The sequence below is a fragment of the Notamacropus eugenii genome, chromosome 4, assembly GCF_028372415.1.
Source record: "Notamacropus eugenii isolate mMacEug1 chromosome 4, mMacEug1.pri_v2, whole genome shotgun sequence".
Classification (NCBI taxonomy): Eukaryota; Metazoa; Chordata; class Mammalia; order Diprotodontia; family Macropodidae; genus Notamacropus; species Notamacropus eugenii.
Window position 1 is genome coordinate 71,556,454 of NC_092875.1, and position 16,107 is coordinate 71,572,560.

At 45.4% G+C, this 16,107-nt stretch overlaps 1 protein-coding gene across 2 annotated transcripts in view; it reads right to left on the bottom strand.

Moving 5' to 3' along the window:
- Positions 1 to 923: 923 nt before the first annotated feature.
- The window catches only part of SH3GL1 (SH3 domain containing GRB2 like 1, endophilin A2), a 79,433-nt gene continuing 64,249 nt past the window's right edge, over positions 924 to 16,107 (bottom strand). The window contains exons 5-10 of one of the 2 annotated variants that reach the window (XM_072601827.1): positions 14,169 to 14,302; positions 13,525 to 13,683; positions 12,259 to 12,362; positions 7,753 to 7,877; positions 7,351 to 7,407; positions 924 to 3,856 (exon numbers count right to left, since the gene is read on the bottom strand). In XM_072601827.1, the coding sequence (XP_072457928.1) occupies positions 3,660 to 3,856; positions 7,351 to 7,407; positions 7,753 to 7,877; positions 12,259 to 12,362; positions 13,525 to 13,683; positions 14,169 to 14,302 (776 nt within the window). In that variant the 3' untranslated portion in view covers positions 924 to 3,659. The remainder of the gene's footprint in view (positions 3,857 to 7,350; positions 7,408 to 7,752; positions 7,878 to 12,258; positions 12,363 to 13,524; positions 13,684 to 14,168; positions 14,303 to 16,107) is intronic. The other variant, XM_072601828.1, reaches the window with a different exon arrangement.

The window sequence follows — 16,107 nt, forward strand, 5'->3', positions numbered from 1 at the left end:
TCACATCTTCCCAGGCTCAAAAGCTAGGCATCATCCTTGACTCCTCCATACTTCTCCTGCCTGTACCTGTCAGTTTCACCTTGACCACATCACTCAGGTTTGCACCATTCTCTCCTGACTCTGCCCTCACCCTGGTATCATCTCATGTCTGGATCACTCCAGCAGCCTGCCAGCAGGTCTTCCACCAAGTCCTTCCTCATTCCTGTCTTCCATTCAGCCTTCAAAGCAATCTTCCAAAGGAGCAGGTCTGACCTTGTCACCTCCCTACTCAGTAAGCTCCACTGGCTCCCTATCAGTCACCTCTAAGGTCATATATAAAGTACTCTGGTGTTAAAGGCCCTTTATAACCTCCCCCTCTACTTTCCAGTTTTCTTCTACCTCAGCCCCCCATGGCCTCTTCAGTCCACTGATGCTGCCTCCTGGCTGTTCTATGAACAAACTATTTTAGCTCTTTGCTGACTGTCTCGCACACCTGGAATACTCTTTCATCTCAAGGCTCAACTAAAATCTCACCTGCTACAAGAAGCCTTCCCCAACCCTTCTTAAATCTAGGGCTTTTCCTCTGCTGGTTTGTGCAGAGTTGTTTGCATGGTGTCTCCTGTTAGATTGTGATCTCCTTGACAGCAGGGACTATCTTCTGCATCTCTTTATATCCCCAGCTTCTGCCTAGCACAGAGTAGGTACTTAATGCTTACTGACAGACCACTGGTGTTTGCACTGGCTCCAAATCCCAACTGTGTGACCTTGGGCCTCAGAAATCTGCAGAATGAAGTTGCTCTACTTCTAAATCCTATGACAGCCTCACAAGTTGCCAGCTAACTCCTTATGCTCCTTCTCTGGCAAAGGGTTTCCAGAATAGCTTGCTTAAGGAAGAAACTGTGAAATATTTTCTACCAGAGAGACGATGAAAGGTAAAGGAGAGGTTCTTAGAAAGAGAAAACATTTAATACTTTTTTTTAAATCAAGATTACAATTCAATTTGCCCTAGACAAAGGAAAAACTGTAACAAAAGTTATATTGATCATCTGAAGACACCCTGCTCCCCTACCTCCCCCCAACTGAATGCAATGGTGGCTCATGGTGGCCTATGGGAATGATGATGATGATATGGCTAATCTATACCTCCATCCTCTCCTTTTCATACTCAAGTCTTGAACTGAATGGATAGAAGCCAAAAGGTTTGCGGAGGCCTGAGTGGCACCACTGGACTCCAGGCTGGGACTGTCAGGATTCTAGCATTACTGGGTCCTGTGAAGCTATTTCATATCGCTGCTCCTGGGGCTGGCCCAGGAGTCTTCAGGACCCTAGGGACCTGCCCCCAACTGGTACAGGACCACTGAGATGAGTGGAGGAGGGGAAATACCTGATGGGCAGGAAGCTGACTCCCAGCTCAGCACCAGGTGATGGGAGTAGGGACAGGAGACACTGACATCAGGAAGAGGGAGATACACCAGGGAGCAGAGGGGACGGGAGTGGGGCCACAGTGAAGTCAGGTAGGTTTTTCAGGGTGGCATTCAGTTCATCAAACTCCTTGTGCTTAACCCTTTCAAAGGAGGAGGTCAGCTTGTTGGGGCTTGGCAGGAGCCTCTGCTGGCTCCTGTGGTCCGGACCCTGGCAGTGCCAATGTAACAGCAGCTGCCATATGAGTAACAAACATACATCAACATGCTCAGTTAAAAGAAAAGTTAAAAGGATACATTGCTCTCTGTATCTGTCACACTGTCAGGTAAGGGGCAAAGGGGGCAATAACTCTTGTGTTTAGGAGAGTAAAGCTAAGGAGACACGCGGGGCAGAAGTGCTGCTGAGGGAGGGCACTGGGGCTGGGGGCATGGGACAAGGCTCTTCCCGAGCGGTGGCTGCTTCTTAGGGCTTAGCCCCCAGCTGCCAGGCTATTCCTCCTCTCCCAGCTGTGCCCTGGCTGACCTTCAGGCTCTCAAGGAGGTGGTGTCTATGCAAAACTTTAGCTTTTTGGTTAGAGAAGCCACAAGGGGACAATGCTAAAGGGATCTGGGACCCATTGCCTGCAATGGGCTGTGACTGAACCTGGGGCTCCTGGAATCAGAAGGACGCAAATGTAAGGAGAATTTAAAAGCCAGACCGTGGAACAAATTGCCTCTTATTTCCACCTCAAAATCACCATAGTATAGGTAGGTCTCCAAAGCCTGGCCCACATTGCTACACCTAACATTAGCTCCTGCCAACAAAAGAGAGAAAGAGAAAAAAAGAGAGGAGAGAGAATACCAAATTTCTTATTTCCGCCAGTTAAGGCAGCAGAGCCTGAGGCAAGAGGGCCATGACCTCAATAGGGACCTGGCTGACCCCAGCTCAAGTCCTAACCTCCAACCTCCTAGAAGGAGGCTGAAAGCCAGCAAGGCACGCTAGGGCCAGCCCCACAGGGAAAGGGGGTTGGCTTTCCTGTGCTTTGGTCCTGTGGCCCAGTGACTCAGCTGCCAACCCTTGACAACAGCTAGCTAGCAAAGAGCAACCAGACCAGCAGGGGAAAGGACAGAGCAGATGGAGCTGTTTCCATAGGATTCTTCCACTCCCTAAAGACCACACAGAACAGTTCTTAGGAGATTCTTGGTTGTGGCCCCAAGTCATACACTTGGTACTGCTTTATTCGCACTGCAAGTCTTCTCCCAGCATGGTTCAGAAAAGGGGGCAGAATCTTCCAAGCCAACTTGAGGATCTCAAGGAGTGGGAACAAGGGCCTGGGGTAGGGGTGAGAGGTTGAGAATTTCTATGTCTGTGGACCAGGGAACCAGACCACCCTCTAAAGACAGAAGGACAGCCTCTGAAAGTTCCTTGGTAGGGGGCCAGAGCAGGGTAGCGATGGCTGCCCAGGCATGGAAGCATGTAGAGAGGAAGCTTAGTGTTTCAAAGAGCACCTTAGTGTTACCCCTTGGCATGGGAGCCTCACAGCCGAGTCCAGTCCCAACTGAAAGTCAAGGGACTGGCTGAGAGGGGGAGCGTGGCTAGTGGAGTCAGTTGAGAAAATGAGTCCTGTCCACCCAGGCCCCTCAGAAGCAGCAAGTGGAGGGGAATAAAGAAGGGATAAAGTCTAAAGATGGAAGATGGGGGTAAAAGGTGGAAGGAGGGGGGATGCTCCCTCCCCACCTTGGGTGGTCACTAGTGTCTTATGTAAACCTAGGTGATTTAAATGTACTGTGTTTCTTCACTTCCATCACCATAAACACCACAAGACCCCCCTACACTGATTAAAACTTACTGGCTCATCCTTCTTTGCCTATACTCAATGTATAATTCAACTAGGTAGCATCCACTGCTTAGTTTTCCCAGGGCAGGCTGAGCCTGACTACAGTTGTCAGGACTTAGGGGCTTTGCTGCCTGAACCTTTGCCAAAGGGACTGGGGGTGTGGATGGATGGGGGTAGAGGAGGCAGCAAGCCCCTTGAGGTCTCTCAGGAAGTACCAAATCCTTGGGAAGGATGGAGTTGAGGGAACACCCAGTTCAGATAATCTGACACCCTTCTGGCATGGGCAGGGTTAATACTATCCCATTTGCCTTCCAGTGAGAGACTGGTGTCACCAGGAACAAAATGGAATGCAGGAGATCAGGCCTGGCCTTCCTCATTGGGGGAGGAGTAGGAAAAAGGAAGAAGGGGTGGGGGAGGGAGGGAGGTGTGGAGAGCAGCCATTTCACTGAGGTAGTGGGACCAGCACCTCCACGTAGTTGAGGGGGAAGAAGCCCGACTGGCCGTTGATCATGCCTTCGTACCAGTTTTCATCGATCTGGTTAGTCAGTGTGATGATGTCACCCTCCCGGAAGCCCAGTTCTCCATCATTCTCAGGTTCAAAGTCATATAGGGCCTTGCAGCTGGGCTGGTCCAGAGGTGCTAGGGAAGAGACACAGAGCAGAGATGAGTGGCTAGAGGTTTCCCTGGGGCCTCCGTGGGGCATGGATTGGCATCGATGAGGACTGCTAGTCCTTAACCCAGCTGGGTTATTGCCTATTTCCTAATGAACATATCATTCTTAACTACATGAGCCTGGAGATTCCTTCCAATTCCATAAAGAGCCTATGATTCTGTCACCATCTTTGCCTGAGAACCTATAACCCTCCTACCCTATGAAACTCCTCTGGTTTTCACGATCTTCCAGTCTGTTGTCTTTCACTACCCACTCCTTCCCCACTCCCCACATTCACACATAATTTCTTCTGTGGGAATGCTCCCTTTACTGATGAAGTTTCTGGTGATGAATTTCTCTCCCCTTGGACAAGTTTGTCTTTACAAAGCAAAGTCACTAGACTTTTTTTACTTAAATCCTCCCAGCTTGGTAGTTCCTGCTTTTGAATACTCACCATACCACAATGAAAGACTGGAGGAAAAATCCAGTGGAAATCCATTAAAATCTATTTTGTTGATGTTTGGTTGTGTCTGACGCTTGGTGGCCCCGTTTGGGGTTTTCTTGACAAAGATCCTGGAGTGGTTTGCCATTTCCTTTTCTACCTCATTTTATAGATGAGGAAACCGAGGCAAACAGGGCTAAGTGACTTGCCCCAAGATTACCCAGCTAGTAAGTATCTGAGGCCAGATTTGAACTCAGAAAGTCTTCTTAACTACAGGACTGGAGCTCTATGCATTATGCCATCTAGCTGCCCTTTTACATCCATTTACCCTAAACTATTTCTTACTACTCCCCAAAACATACACTCCTCCAGGCAGGCAGTCTGTCCTCAAGTAAGTATTTGCTCATGCCATCCCTCCAGCTTGGAATGTCTTCTCTTTCACTTCCCACCCTATTCCATCTCCTCTAAGAATCCTCTCCTTATCATCCCAGTCCATACCAATCTATGCTCTAAACTCAAAAGAATCAGTATCACATCCCTTGGCATTTAACTGTTCCCTAATTGCTTATGCTGACTTAGTAAGACACCATTCTCCTGTGGTACTGGGAACATAAAGTAGGCCCTTAAATAGTACTGGCTGAGTGATTTCAGCACAAGTTTGTTACAGCACCCAGAAAACCAAGTCTTGGAGTGGTTGCTACACTGAGCAACAGAGCATCCTCACCACTAGACTCTCATCTTGCCCCGTTTGATTCCTTGCTATAAAGGGATTCACAGCCTTCTGCAATTCATCTCTCTTTCCTACAGCAGGGTCTCCATATCTGTACTGTATGACAACACCAAGTTTACTCTAGGTCCTTCCTCCAGGGAATGGCTACTGGATTTTCCTTTTCTATGGCAGCACGGCAGGAAAAGCTTGCTCTTTGGGGACAATTGCAGCAAGCCTTGGAGCAGGATATTAGAAGACCCTGTGGTTTTTTCCATTGCTAAAGGTCTGTTGGAGGGACAAGCAGGAAGACAGCAAATACAGCAGAATCCATTTCGATCCAGTTTATGGGAAGTCATCTTTGCTCTCGCCCTTCTAAGGCCTTGGGGCACCAGTCAGTCAATTCCAAATTCCTTTAATAAAGCCTCTAATTAGGCCTACGACCAGTGCTCTCATTTTAGAGGGTGATGTTTACTTCCTCACCAAAAGGATACTAATTAGACACAGCAGGGAACTGAGAGGGAAAACTGGGTACGGCTAGCTGCAGTGTCCGTGAGAATAGACTTGGTTAGAGTCAGAAAACTAGCTTAAATTAATTAGCTGAGTTCTGTCAAGTCATTTACCACTCTGGCCCTTAGTTTCTGGCAACAGTCATATGTTTAGGGAAGTGGTGTGACTTATCCACATCAGTGACTTCGTATTATTATTGTTCATATATCTGTCTATACTCTACATTTACTCACACGTCTACAGGTCACTTTTCCCAAAAGAGTGTAAACCTTGAGGGCAGGGACTGTTTTTTGTCTTTGTATCCCAAGTACCAAGCACCAGCCCAACAATTAATGCTTGCTGAACTGAACTAAATCCCATTGTAAAGTCACCAAACCCTACGGTAACATCATCGAGCTAACTGCTAATTTACAATGATGACAACAACAGACATTTCCAGGGATTTTCAAGTTTACAAAGTACTTTGTCTACACTTGTCTCATTTGACTCCCCCACAGTCCTATAAGATAGGCACTACAGGTATTATTAACCCTGATGAGTGATGGCTGAAAGATGAAGAAGAAAACAGACTCAGAGCAGTTAAAGGACCTGGCCTCAGTCACCAAGCTCGTGCCACTGGTGAGGGATCCGCACCTCGTCCCTCCCAGCTCCATATCTACACCATATACCCCATTGCCTGTCTTCAGGTACATGGGATGAAGTGCTTCCTGAAACATCTTTTTGTCCATTTTTAGTCCTGCATGTGAAAGGAGACGCTGTGAGGTACTACTATCAGTGTAGGGAGCGGGAGCCAGTCCCAGAGGTCAGAACATTGTTCCCCTCTAAGCCACCCCAAGATGGTGGTGATAGGCATGTACTCCATATGTGGGATCTCAAAGCCTCCCATTGCTACCCCAGGAAATGATACTAGTTATGGCTGGGGTTTAAAAAATTCTCTCTTTACAAGTGGGAATGATTTGTTCCCCCAGTGAGAACTCCATCTTAGGGACTCTAGAATTTTCTAGTGTTACTCCTGGTGCTCTCAGTTACAGAAGCCCTGAAGACTCCTGACTTGAAAAAGCCAGGACCCCTGGCAGCTTTATGTCACACACACCCCTTGCATAGCTATCCAAAATGGGCAACTCTGACCCCAGAGCTTATACTGTACTTTCCTGACACAGAGCCTAGAGTACAGGGGGCATTTAATAGATGTATGCTAAAATGAATGACACTGAATCTCCCACCTCTTTGTCTTTGCTTACATTGTTCCTGATGCCTACAATGTATTCTCACCTATTTGCTAAAATCCTCCTCAAGTGCTGTCCCACTTCCACCCCACCTTCCCTAAGGTAGCAGCATATTGTTCTCTGGCTTGGTCATACATCACAAGTCTCTGGTTTGTAGCTTACTCCTCCACTACACTAGGAGCTCCATAAGGGCAGGAATCAAGTTCTAACTGCATTCTATAGTGTCCCCAGACAGTCCCCTATATACATCAAACACAATGTCTGATGAGTGGGCCAGTGGATGGTTCTTTACTCCTATATCCATTTCCATTCGCAGCCTGGTCCTAACATTGCTGAAGAAACAACATCATATTTTTAGGTCAACTGGAACTCATATGACTCTAGATCATGAGATTCAAGAACCCCAGAAGCATTAACTGCTATGGAAAGAGAGTCCTGTTAGAGACAACATGTTAGTGTTCCATCCAGAAAAGGAAGGAAAGCAAGGGCATTAGTAAACAGAAAGCAAGCACAAGCAAGAGGAGAACAGGAAGGAGAAAGGAAGATGGAAAAGAAATAAGAAGTGAGGGGATGCATGCAGCTTGAGGGCTCACTCACGCATACTCCTGATGGGGGTCCGGGCAGGCTTGTCAGAGGATCGGAAAGAGGAAGAAGCTGCCAAATCAAGCAACAAGGTAAGCTTACAACCAGGCTACATGTGACCATGATTCCAGACCCCCACAGGTGCCTGGCCTCTGGTGATTAGAGGAGACTTGACAGGCTTTCTTCCCACAGGACCCGAGGCAGGTTAGGGAAGAGGAGAATAGGGATTGTGGTAAGGACTTGAGGTGGCATCCAAGGACCTCTGGGAGAAGGATGACTCTTCTTCAAGTCTAAGAGATAATGCTGCCCTCCAGAGGGCACACTCGCCAGAACAAGGCCCATGGTTCTCTTCCTTGCCCCATTCCGCTCCATCTTGGAACCTCTCCTACCTTTTCTGTCGCTTGGGTCCGTAATTACCTGTGATCTTGGGGGCTGGGGCACACGGGAAACCGCCATTGGACTGGTCAGGCTCTCCGAAGTCATAGGAATCTCTAGGCTTTGGCTTGTATTCCCGCTTTGGACGGGAAGAGGCTTCCCGCATCCTATGCACATGAAAAATAATCCGTGAGTGCCAGACTAGGTAGTATACGTAGTGTGCTGAGAATTATATGGGCTAGTAACTCAAGCACAGATGCTAGGCTCTTTATTAGTACTAACAACCTAACAGGTAAAGTCAGTGCGACATCTTTCTCTCTCTTCTCTCTCCAAATTGTTATCCCATACTATTTTTCCAAAGATTGGTAACCTCTGGAATATGATGACTTTGGGATTCCTAGTCTTTCCAAATCAGAAAACTCCTTTATATGACTATTTCCAAATTATGCAAATTGCTTAACCTTTAAAATAAGAGAAGCTGAAATTCAGAAAGTGAGTGGCTCTTCCTAGGTTATCTTGAATATCTCTGTACTTCCTAGGTTACCAAATACATCTCTGAAGGAGTTCAATACTTTAGTAGATTTAAGTTTAATGATTTCTGTGGCTTTTTAAAAAAAGAAATTGTCATGTGTTAATCAATTTGGTGATGAGTCTCCATCATCCAAGGACCAGTCTAGCCCAATATATGTTGTCAGCTCTGTATTCAAAGCCTTTTCAGCTTGCACTTTGATAAACTTAAAAGCACAGGGTCACTTTAATACCATGGTTAAGTCGAAAGAAGAAAGGGCTTTAGTAAAGGAAAACCTTGAAAACAGGTCTCCCTATTCACAGTTGCTTGCTTCTCCTGATTAATCCTATCCTGAGTGATAATCTCAGAGCAAAGCTAACTTAAGTGTTCTTTGATAAACTGATTTCCTCACAGCAGGTCCTCAAAAGGATGAATGAAGAAAAAAAGACACAAGTGGATAAAAACTGACATTTCCATATGACCTTCAAGTTCACAAATCACATTATATCTGTATCATATTTGACCCGCACAACAACCCTGTGAAGTAAGCACTCTAAGCTTCACTTTGTAGAGGAGGGAACTGTGGCTCACAGACATAAGTAATTTGCCTATAGTACTGTGTCAAGTTAAGTTTCAGAGGCAGGAATTGAACCCAGGTGTCTTGTGACTCAGAATCTAATATCCTTTCCCACATACCATCTGCCTCCCATCCTCAGGAAGTGAGGTCCACTGCATTTGGTGTCACAGGACTTTATTTTGAATTCTGGTTTTGCCAGTAACTTCTCAGGGCCTTGGTTTCCTCAAGTGTAAAATGAGGATTTTGCACAAGTTTTCTAAGGCCCTTCCTATCCTACCTCTCAATTCTGTGAACAGGATAAGAGATCCAATCAGACACTTGCTTAACTGCTCCTGGTGCTCTTTCCTAGCAGGAACTACCCCCACCCTGGAGACCTTTCAGTACTTGGTGACCAAGAGGCTCCTCACTGGCTGTGCCTCCATGGGGGCCAAGTACTCTGGGACATTTAGAGAGTTTTGTCTGGGATTAAGAAGAGAAGGACTGGTTCTGAGTCAGCCCTAGAGAGGAAAGCACCTTCCTGGTGGGTGCACTGAACACTGCCAGGAAAAGTTATTCAGATAAAATCTTGTTAAAGGGCTCTATGATCTGAAAGATTCACAAGCTTTGGCTGCTGTCTTGCTTACTTCCTACTATAGAAGCCATAAGAAAGCCCACCACACACACACACACACACACACACACACACACACACACACACACACACACACACACACACACACACACACACACACACACACACACACACACCTCTCTCAAGGTAACAGAGACTAGTTCAAATTTTTACTAGCTCAGAGTTTACATTTTACCAAGAAGATACAGCATTTAAATAGATAAATTGACACACTATAATTTGAGAAGCACTAACAACTAGCGGGGCCAGGGATGTCTTCTTGTAGGAGCTGAATTAGAGTTGAACTTTGAAGGAAATTAAGGATTCTAAAGGGCAAAGGTAAGGAGGGACTGTGTCCTAGGTGGTGTAGACAGCCTGCATATAGTCCTGAAGGCAAAAAAAAAGGAACGCTGAGTTTGGGAAATCAATCTAATATCTTCTTTGCGAGCTCCTTGTCCACCTCTTGCATTTCTTAGAGAGATATTTCCCCCAAAGTCCTTGGTCCTCTTCTCTTATTTTTATATTCTTGTCCTTGAAAATCTCAACAACACAGATTCTAGAGCTTGGCCTAGAAGAGACCTCAGAGGCCATCCAATTCAACTATCTCATTTTACAGATGAAGAAGCTAAGGCGCTCAGGAAAGTTAAGTCATTTATCTAAAAAATGACTTACAAAGCTTTATTCCAGCCCTGACCTCTCTCTCCAGTTCCAGAACTGTATATCCCAGTGCCTACAGGATGTCTCTACCCGAATATCCTATCAGATCCCCCAAACTCAACACAGACAAAACTTACCTCTTCCTCTATGTCTGTTTCTTTGTTCTGACCTCACCATTTCTGCCCATGGTATTTACTGTCCACTTAATGCTAGTCACTTTAGTGTAATCTGACTTGCCTCTCCTTTCTCTTCTCTCATATAATAACAACAGTAAGTATTGTTTATAAAGTACTTTAAAAAATACTTTAAATTGTACAAATATTCTCATATTTTATCCTCACAACAACCCTTTAAAATAAGTAATATTATTATTCTCATTTTATAGTTAAGGAAACTGAGACAAACAGTATGAAGTGATTTGCCCAGGGTCACATAGCTACTAAGTGCTGGAGGCTTAATTTTAACGCAAGCCTTCCTCACTTCAGGCTCAGCACTCTAATCACTGTGCCAACAGCTGCTTCATTATCTTGTTGGTTTCAGTTATATCAAGTCAGTAACCAAGTCCTGTGAATGCTAGCTCCATGACATTCCTCACATCCATCTCCTTGTTTCTATTTCTATTGCTGCCAACACAGAAGAGGCCTCACCTGTCTACACTATTCCAACAGCCACCTTCTATCTCTCCTCTCTGTCCCTGACAATCTACCCTTCACACAACCAGGCATAACTTATACATCAAGTCACCTCTATACTCATCACCCTTCAATAACAACCAGTCACCTGCAAAGTAAAACTCCTTAGTACTGTAAAGAAGGTTTTGCTCTACTTTCCCTAGGTGCATCTCCCATGACTCCCTTCTGTATACACTATACCCCATCCAAATTCGGCTATGGCTATGGCTCCCATGAGCAGCTCTGTGCCTCTCTCTACCATTCCATATGCCTTCTCTCCTACTTCTCACACATTACCATGGATTTACACACTAATCATGTGTGTATACCTTACATCACTACTAGACTGTGAGCCCTGAAATGGGACCATGTCATAGTTCACCCTTGCACTGGTTGGCCAGTATCTAGAACAGTCCTCAGCACAAAGTAGGTGCCACAAATGGTGGTGGTGCTGAAGTAATTATTTTCTTGAGGAGCAGAGCTCACTGGATCTGAGGCAGGAGACCTGGGCTTTTGTACTGACTGACCCTTACTACGGTATAAGAACTTAGATAAGTCACTTGCACATTCTTGGTCTCAGTTTCTCCATCTGTAAAATGAGGGGATTGGAGATCCTCTCTAAGGCCCCTCAGCCCTCAGATGTTTTACAGAATCCTACATGCTGCTGCCATTCTATAAAAAACAGGACTCTTTCTCTTTCACCTTTACTCTATACTTAATGGTGTTCTAACATTTTGCAGTACAGTGAAAAGAAGCATACTCTGACTCTGGAGTTAAAGCCTGCTCCTGCCACTCACTGCCTATATGACTGTGGGTGAGTGACTTCATCTTGACCAATAAGCTTCAGCCCTGGGAGCACAAAGGTCCCTTCCAGCTCAAAATCTAGGATCCTAGATTTAGGTTTAGGATTATTACAATTCTTCACTTCCTTCACCACAACTCAGCCTTTCCTGATCCTCCTAATTTGTTGAATTGAACTAAACATGGCAAAATGATTTTATAAACCTTGATGAGCTGTTATTTTTATAGTTAAAAGATAATTCCAAGCCAGGCCTCTGAATGTGATGGAACAAAGTGCACTTTTATTTTCATAACGGCAGAGGTCACTATTACTGGGACTCAGACTGCAACATGCCTTTCCCATTTCCCTTCAGAGCTAGACTGATCATATGGAAAAAACAACCTCTTAAATTAATCAGTGAAGAATGTTCTTTTGGTGCAGGCTCTACGTTTCCTAGATAATTGTGAAAACCAGGCTCTTCCAAGACTGAGAAAAAGAACAGGGCTGTGTTCTCAGGAGAAAAAAATTAATTTCCCTGAGAGGATTTAGAGAGTCAAACCTAATCCAAGACACATCCCAGTGCAGGGGCAATGCCCATATCCTGATTGCCCATTCAGAATAAGTGCTCTGGAAGCCTGTCTCCTGCAATGTGCTTGGGGACGGTACAGAGAAAGTTAAGATAGAGGGAAAAAGAGGCAAGAGGCCAATATTCTCTCTCTCTGCCTGCCTCCTGGGAAAGCTTACCTGCGCTTCAGCTTGTCTGCCAGCTCATCCAGGATCTGTACTGCTTGCCTGTGGTAATCCAACTGGGCATCCACAAGGGCTGAGAGCTGGCTCACCTGCTCAATCTGCAAGAAACACAGTAGTTTCAGGTTGGCACCTCTCCTATGGAGACTGTTTGAATGGAGATGGTGGCCAGGAGCCATGGAACTAAATGCTCAGCTTTTCCCTCAACAACCAAGAACCTCCTCCCTTGAAATTCTATTGTCCTATACTGAAGTATCTTCCACCTCTCCACCTAGTCAAACATTATTTAGGCAGTGTGATGAAACAGAATAAACTGGCTCAGTCAGAAGACCTAAGTTTGAACTCTAGCTCCAACACTTATTAAGCTGTGTTGCTGTTCAGTCATTTTCAGCAGTGTCTGACTTCATGACCCCATGTGGGGTCTTCCTGGCAGAGATACTGCAGTGGTTTGCCATTTCCTTCACTGGTTCATTTTACTGATCAGGAAACTGAGGCAGACAGGGTTAAGTGACTTGCCCAGGTCACCTAGCTAGTAAGTATCTCAGGTCAGATCTGAATCTATAAAAATGGGTCTTTCTGACTCCAGGTCTGGCAATTTATCCACTGAGCCACACAGCAGCCCATTCAGCTGCATAACCCTGGGCAAAATCACTTTCTAGGGCTCAGTATTCTCACTTATAAAATGGGGACAGAGATTCCTGTACCACCTCACGAGGGGGTAGGGCATAGAAGAGATCATCACTACTATGCTGAGAAGTTGGGCTGTACTTCCACTCTCTCACTCCTCCAGCCCACACTGAACTAAGGTTCAGACTTATGAGAAAATACAGTAGAATTCCAGCAGAGAACTGATATTGGGGAGTTAGTAAAACAGCAATATTCCAGGTGAAACCACAGGAATCATGTCAGGGCCAAGGCTCCTGAAGAACATTTGCCACACAAGTCCAAGTGTGGAAGGCAGCTGAACAGAACTTAGGTTTTATAGGATTAACAGCTAGGTGAGACCATAGAGATCATCTAGCTCAACTCCCCCATGTTGTAGAAGGGGAAACTGAGGCTAAGAAAAGTTCATTGACCTGCCCAAGGTCACAAAGGTATAGTGAGAAGTCAGGCCTCAGATTTCAAATCCAGTATTTTTTCTACCACACCAGGCTGCCTCTCATTTTTTAATATGAAATAGAACTCACAAACAGCTACACTATTCAGCTACTGATTCTCCTAATCCAGAAGCAGCTAACAAGCTGCTAAGGAGGAAAAGCTTACATCAGTCTCCAGGAGGTTGTGCATGCTAGTCTCTGCCACTTCCTTAGACTCTTCAAATTTCTCCATTGCCTGACGAAGCTCCTCGTCTGGTATCTTTCCCTGACGTTTCTTCTTGTAGTCGAAATCGAGACGTCTGCCCTCGAGCTTTTTCAGATGATGCTGCGGGCGGGTGGAGAGAGAGAAAAACTCCCTGAACAATGACGCCTCTGTGCCCACATATCACTGGAACCTGCACCAACACTTTTATATGGTGGAAAAAGTGCTGCAGGGTGCTAGGGACCCAACGTATGAAATCTGTTTGTAAATTTCAAAGTGCTAAAATAGGGTAAATTATCATTATAATACTGTTTCAGCTGGCTTGGTGGAGAGGAAGGGGGCTTAGGTCATTGTCCACCTCCTAGCAAAGGTATACGAGGTGATCTCGGATGGCTAACGAGAACACAGAGAAGAAGCAAAATGCTGGGTTGTGAGATGGTAAAGTAAACACAAAGTCCTATTATGTATCTCTAGAAATGGTCACCAGTTGTGTCTGCTTTTGCTCTTCCTACCCACCCGATCCTCCACCTTGAGGGCCATACATGCCTCTCTGAACTATTCTTGTAGCCTGGATGCTGGGTCAGAGGAATATTGATTAAGGCAGGTACCTGGATCTCCTTTAGGTCTTTATCACAGAGGTTCTGGAGGGGGTCAACAAAATTCTGTTTGACTTCTATGTCCAGAGAATCTTTCACTTCTGCTAATCGCTTCATTGATTCACCAGCATCCAAAAGGGCATCACCTTCAGAAAAGAAGGGGTGTTACGAGGGCTGGGGGGCAAAAGTCTTTCTTAGGGTTTCTGCCAGAGGCAGCTGCCAAAATCATCTTCTTAAAAGTTCATGCCTAGCCATGCCATTCCCCTGCTCAAGAACCCAGGGAGCTCCAATTGTATGTAGAATAAGCTAGTTTCCTCAACTCAGCATCTAAAGCCAACTGATACCTGGCTTCTAAACACTTTCCAAGCTTGTTTCAAATAGTTCCCCTTCATGCACTCTATGTTTCAGTCTTCCCCAACATCTTCAGTAAGTAATGAACCTTCCCTACTTCAAACTTCGGGGAACAAACATACAATTACTGATTTAAGGCTGGACAGGGCCTTAGAAACCATCAAGGCCAAACTCCCTCATTCCAAAAAGGAGGAACTGAGGCTGAGGGAGAGGCTGCAATTCACCCATGTCACACACACTTGTGTGCGTGTGTGCGTGTGTGTGTGTGTGTGTGTGTGTGTGTGTGTGTGTGTGTGTGTGTGTGTGTGTGTGTGTGTGTGTGTGTGTGTGTGTGTGTGTGTGTGTGTGTGTGTGCATGGCGCCACTCTATGGCAGTACTGTGCTTTGTACCCACATTCTCTGACTCCAAATCCAGTGCTCTTCTCACAGCACCAGGTTAGATTTCTCCCACCTTTGGGCTTTTGTGCAGGCATTCAATGCCTGCAGTGCATTCTCTCCTTGTCTCTGCCCTCCTTTAAGGTTATCAGGAACCTTCTATGGAAAGTCTCTGTCGATTCCCTTAGATAACAGTACTCACTCTCTCCTCAAATGATCACACATAGTCGTATCAGAATATAAGCACTTACTGTTTTGTTTTGTCTTTGCATGTCTGGTGCCTAATACACCAACTTCAGCATACAGCAGGTACTTCAAAAATGCTTTTGAACTGAATTGGAATTTTAAAGGCTTCTAGCTAAAAACAAGGAAGCCTGGGAAGGTGATACTCTCTGACATATGGAGGTGTCTGCCAAAGGATTTGTAGGCTTGCGGTGAGAGGGATGACTGTGTAGCCAGTGGCTACATTATATTCATAGCAAATGAGGTAGCATTCTGTATTGGACAACTTTACTTGGTAAACAGATTCTAAATGAACAACGGAGTTTCTAGAGGCAAATCACAAATGAGTTTAAGTTTTCTAGAAAGTAAGCTAGCTTCAGAATTCAGTACTTCTGAATGTGAAGCTCACCAACATAGGCAAGACCCACTTCATGATGGAATGTATGGGGAGTGGTAATAGAGATGGGTTCAAGAAAGCTGGATTTGCTAGCTGAAGGAAGCTAATATGAAAAAGCCACTACAGGCTCCTCTGACCCACCCTGTGAAATGATTTAGCAGCTAAAATAGACACAGTTTAGGTTAGAAGGAGACACAATTTAAGGAAATTCAATATTTCTTTCTTTTCTTTATTGGCAAGGCAATCAGGGTTAAATGACTTGCTCAGGGTCACACAGCTAGTAAGTGTCAAGTATCTGAGGCAGGATTTGAACTCAGGTCCTCCTGATCTCCAGGGCCAGTGCTCTATCCAGTGCGCCACTTAGCTGCCCTAAGATTTCTGTCATCACGTAGACTCCCTATGCCCTTGGGTCCTAGGCAGACATTTTCTTCCAAAACCAAGGACGGATATTTCTTGGAAATTACCAAGCAGAAGATATCTCTTAACTATATTTAGCTCCAATTTCTTTGAAATTATTCTTGGGAAGGTGAAACCATCTCCTCCACAAACCTCTCTGGACAGGGTACACTCAGCTCACAATACAGATGGTGCTGGGTGTAGAAGGAA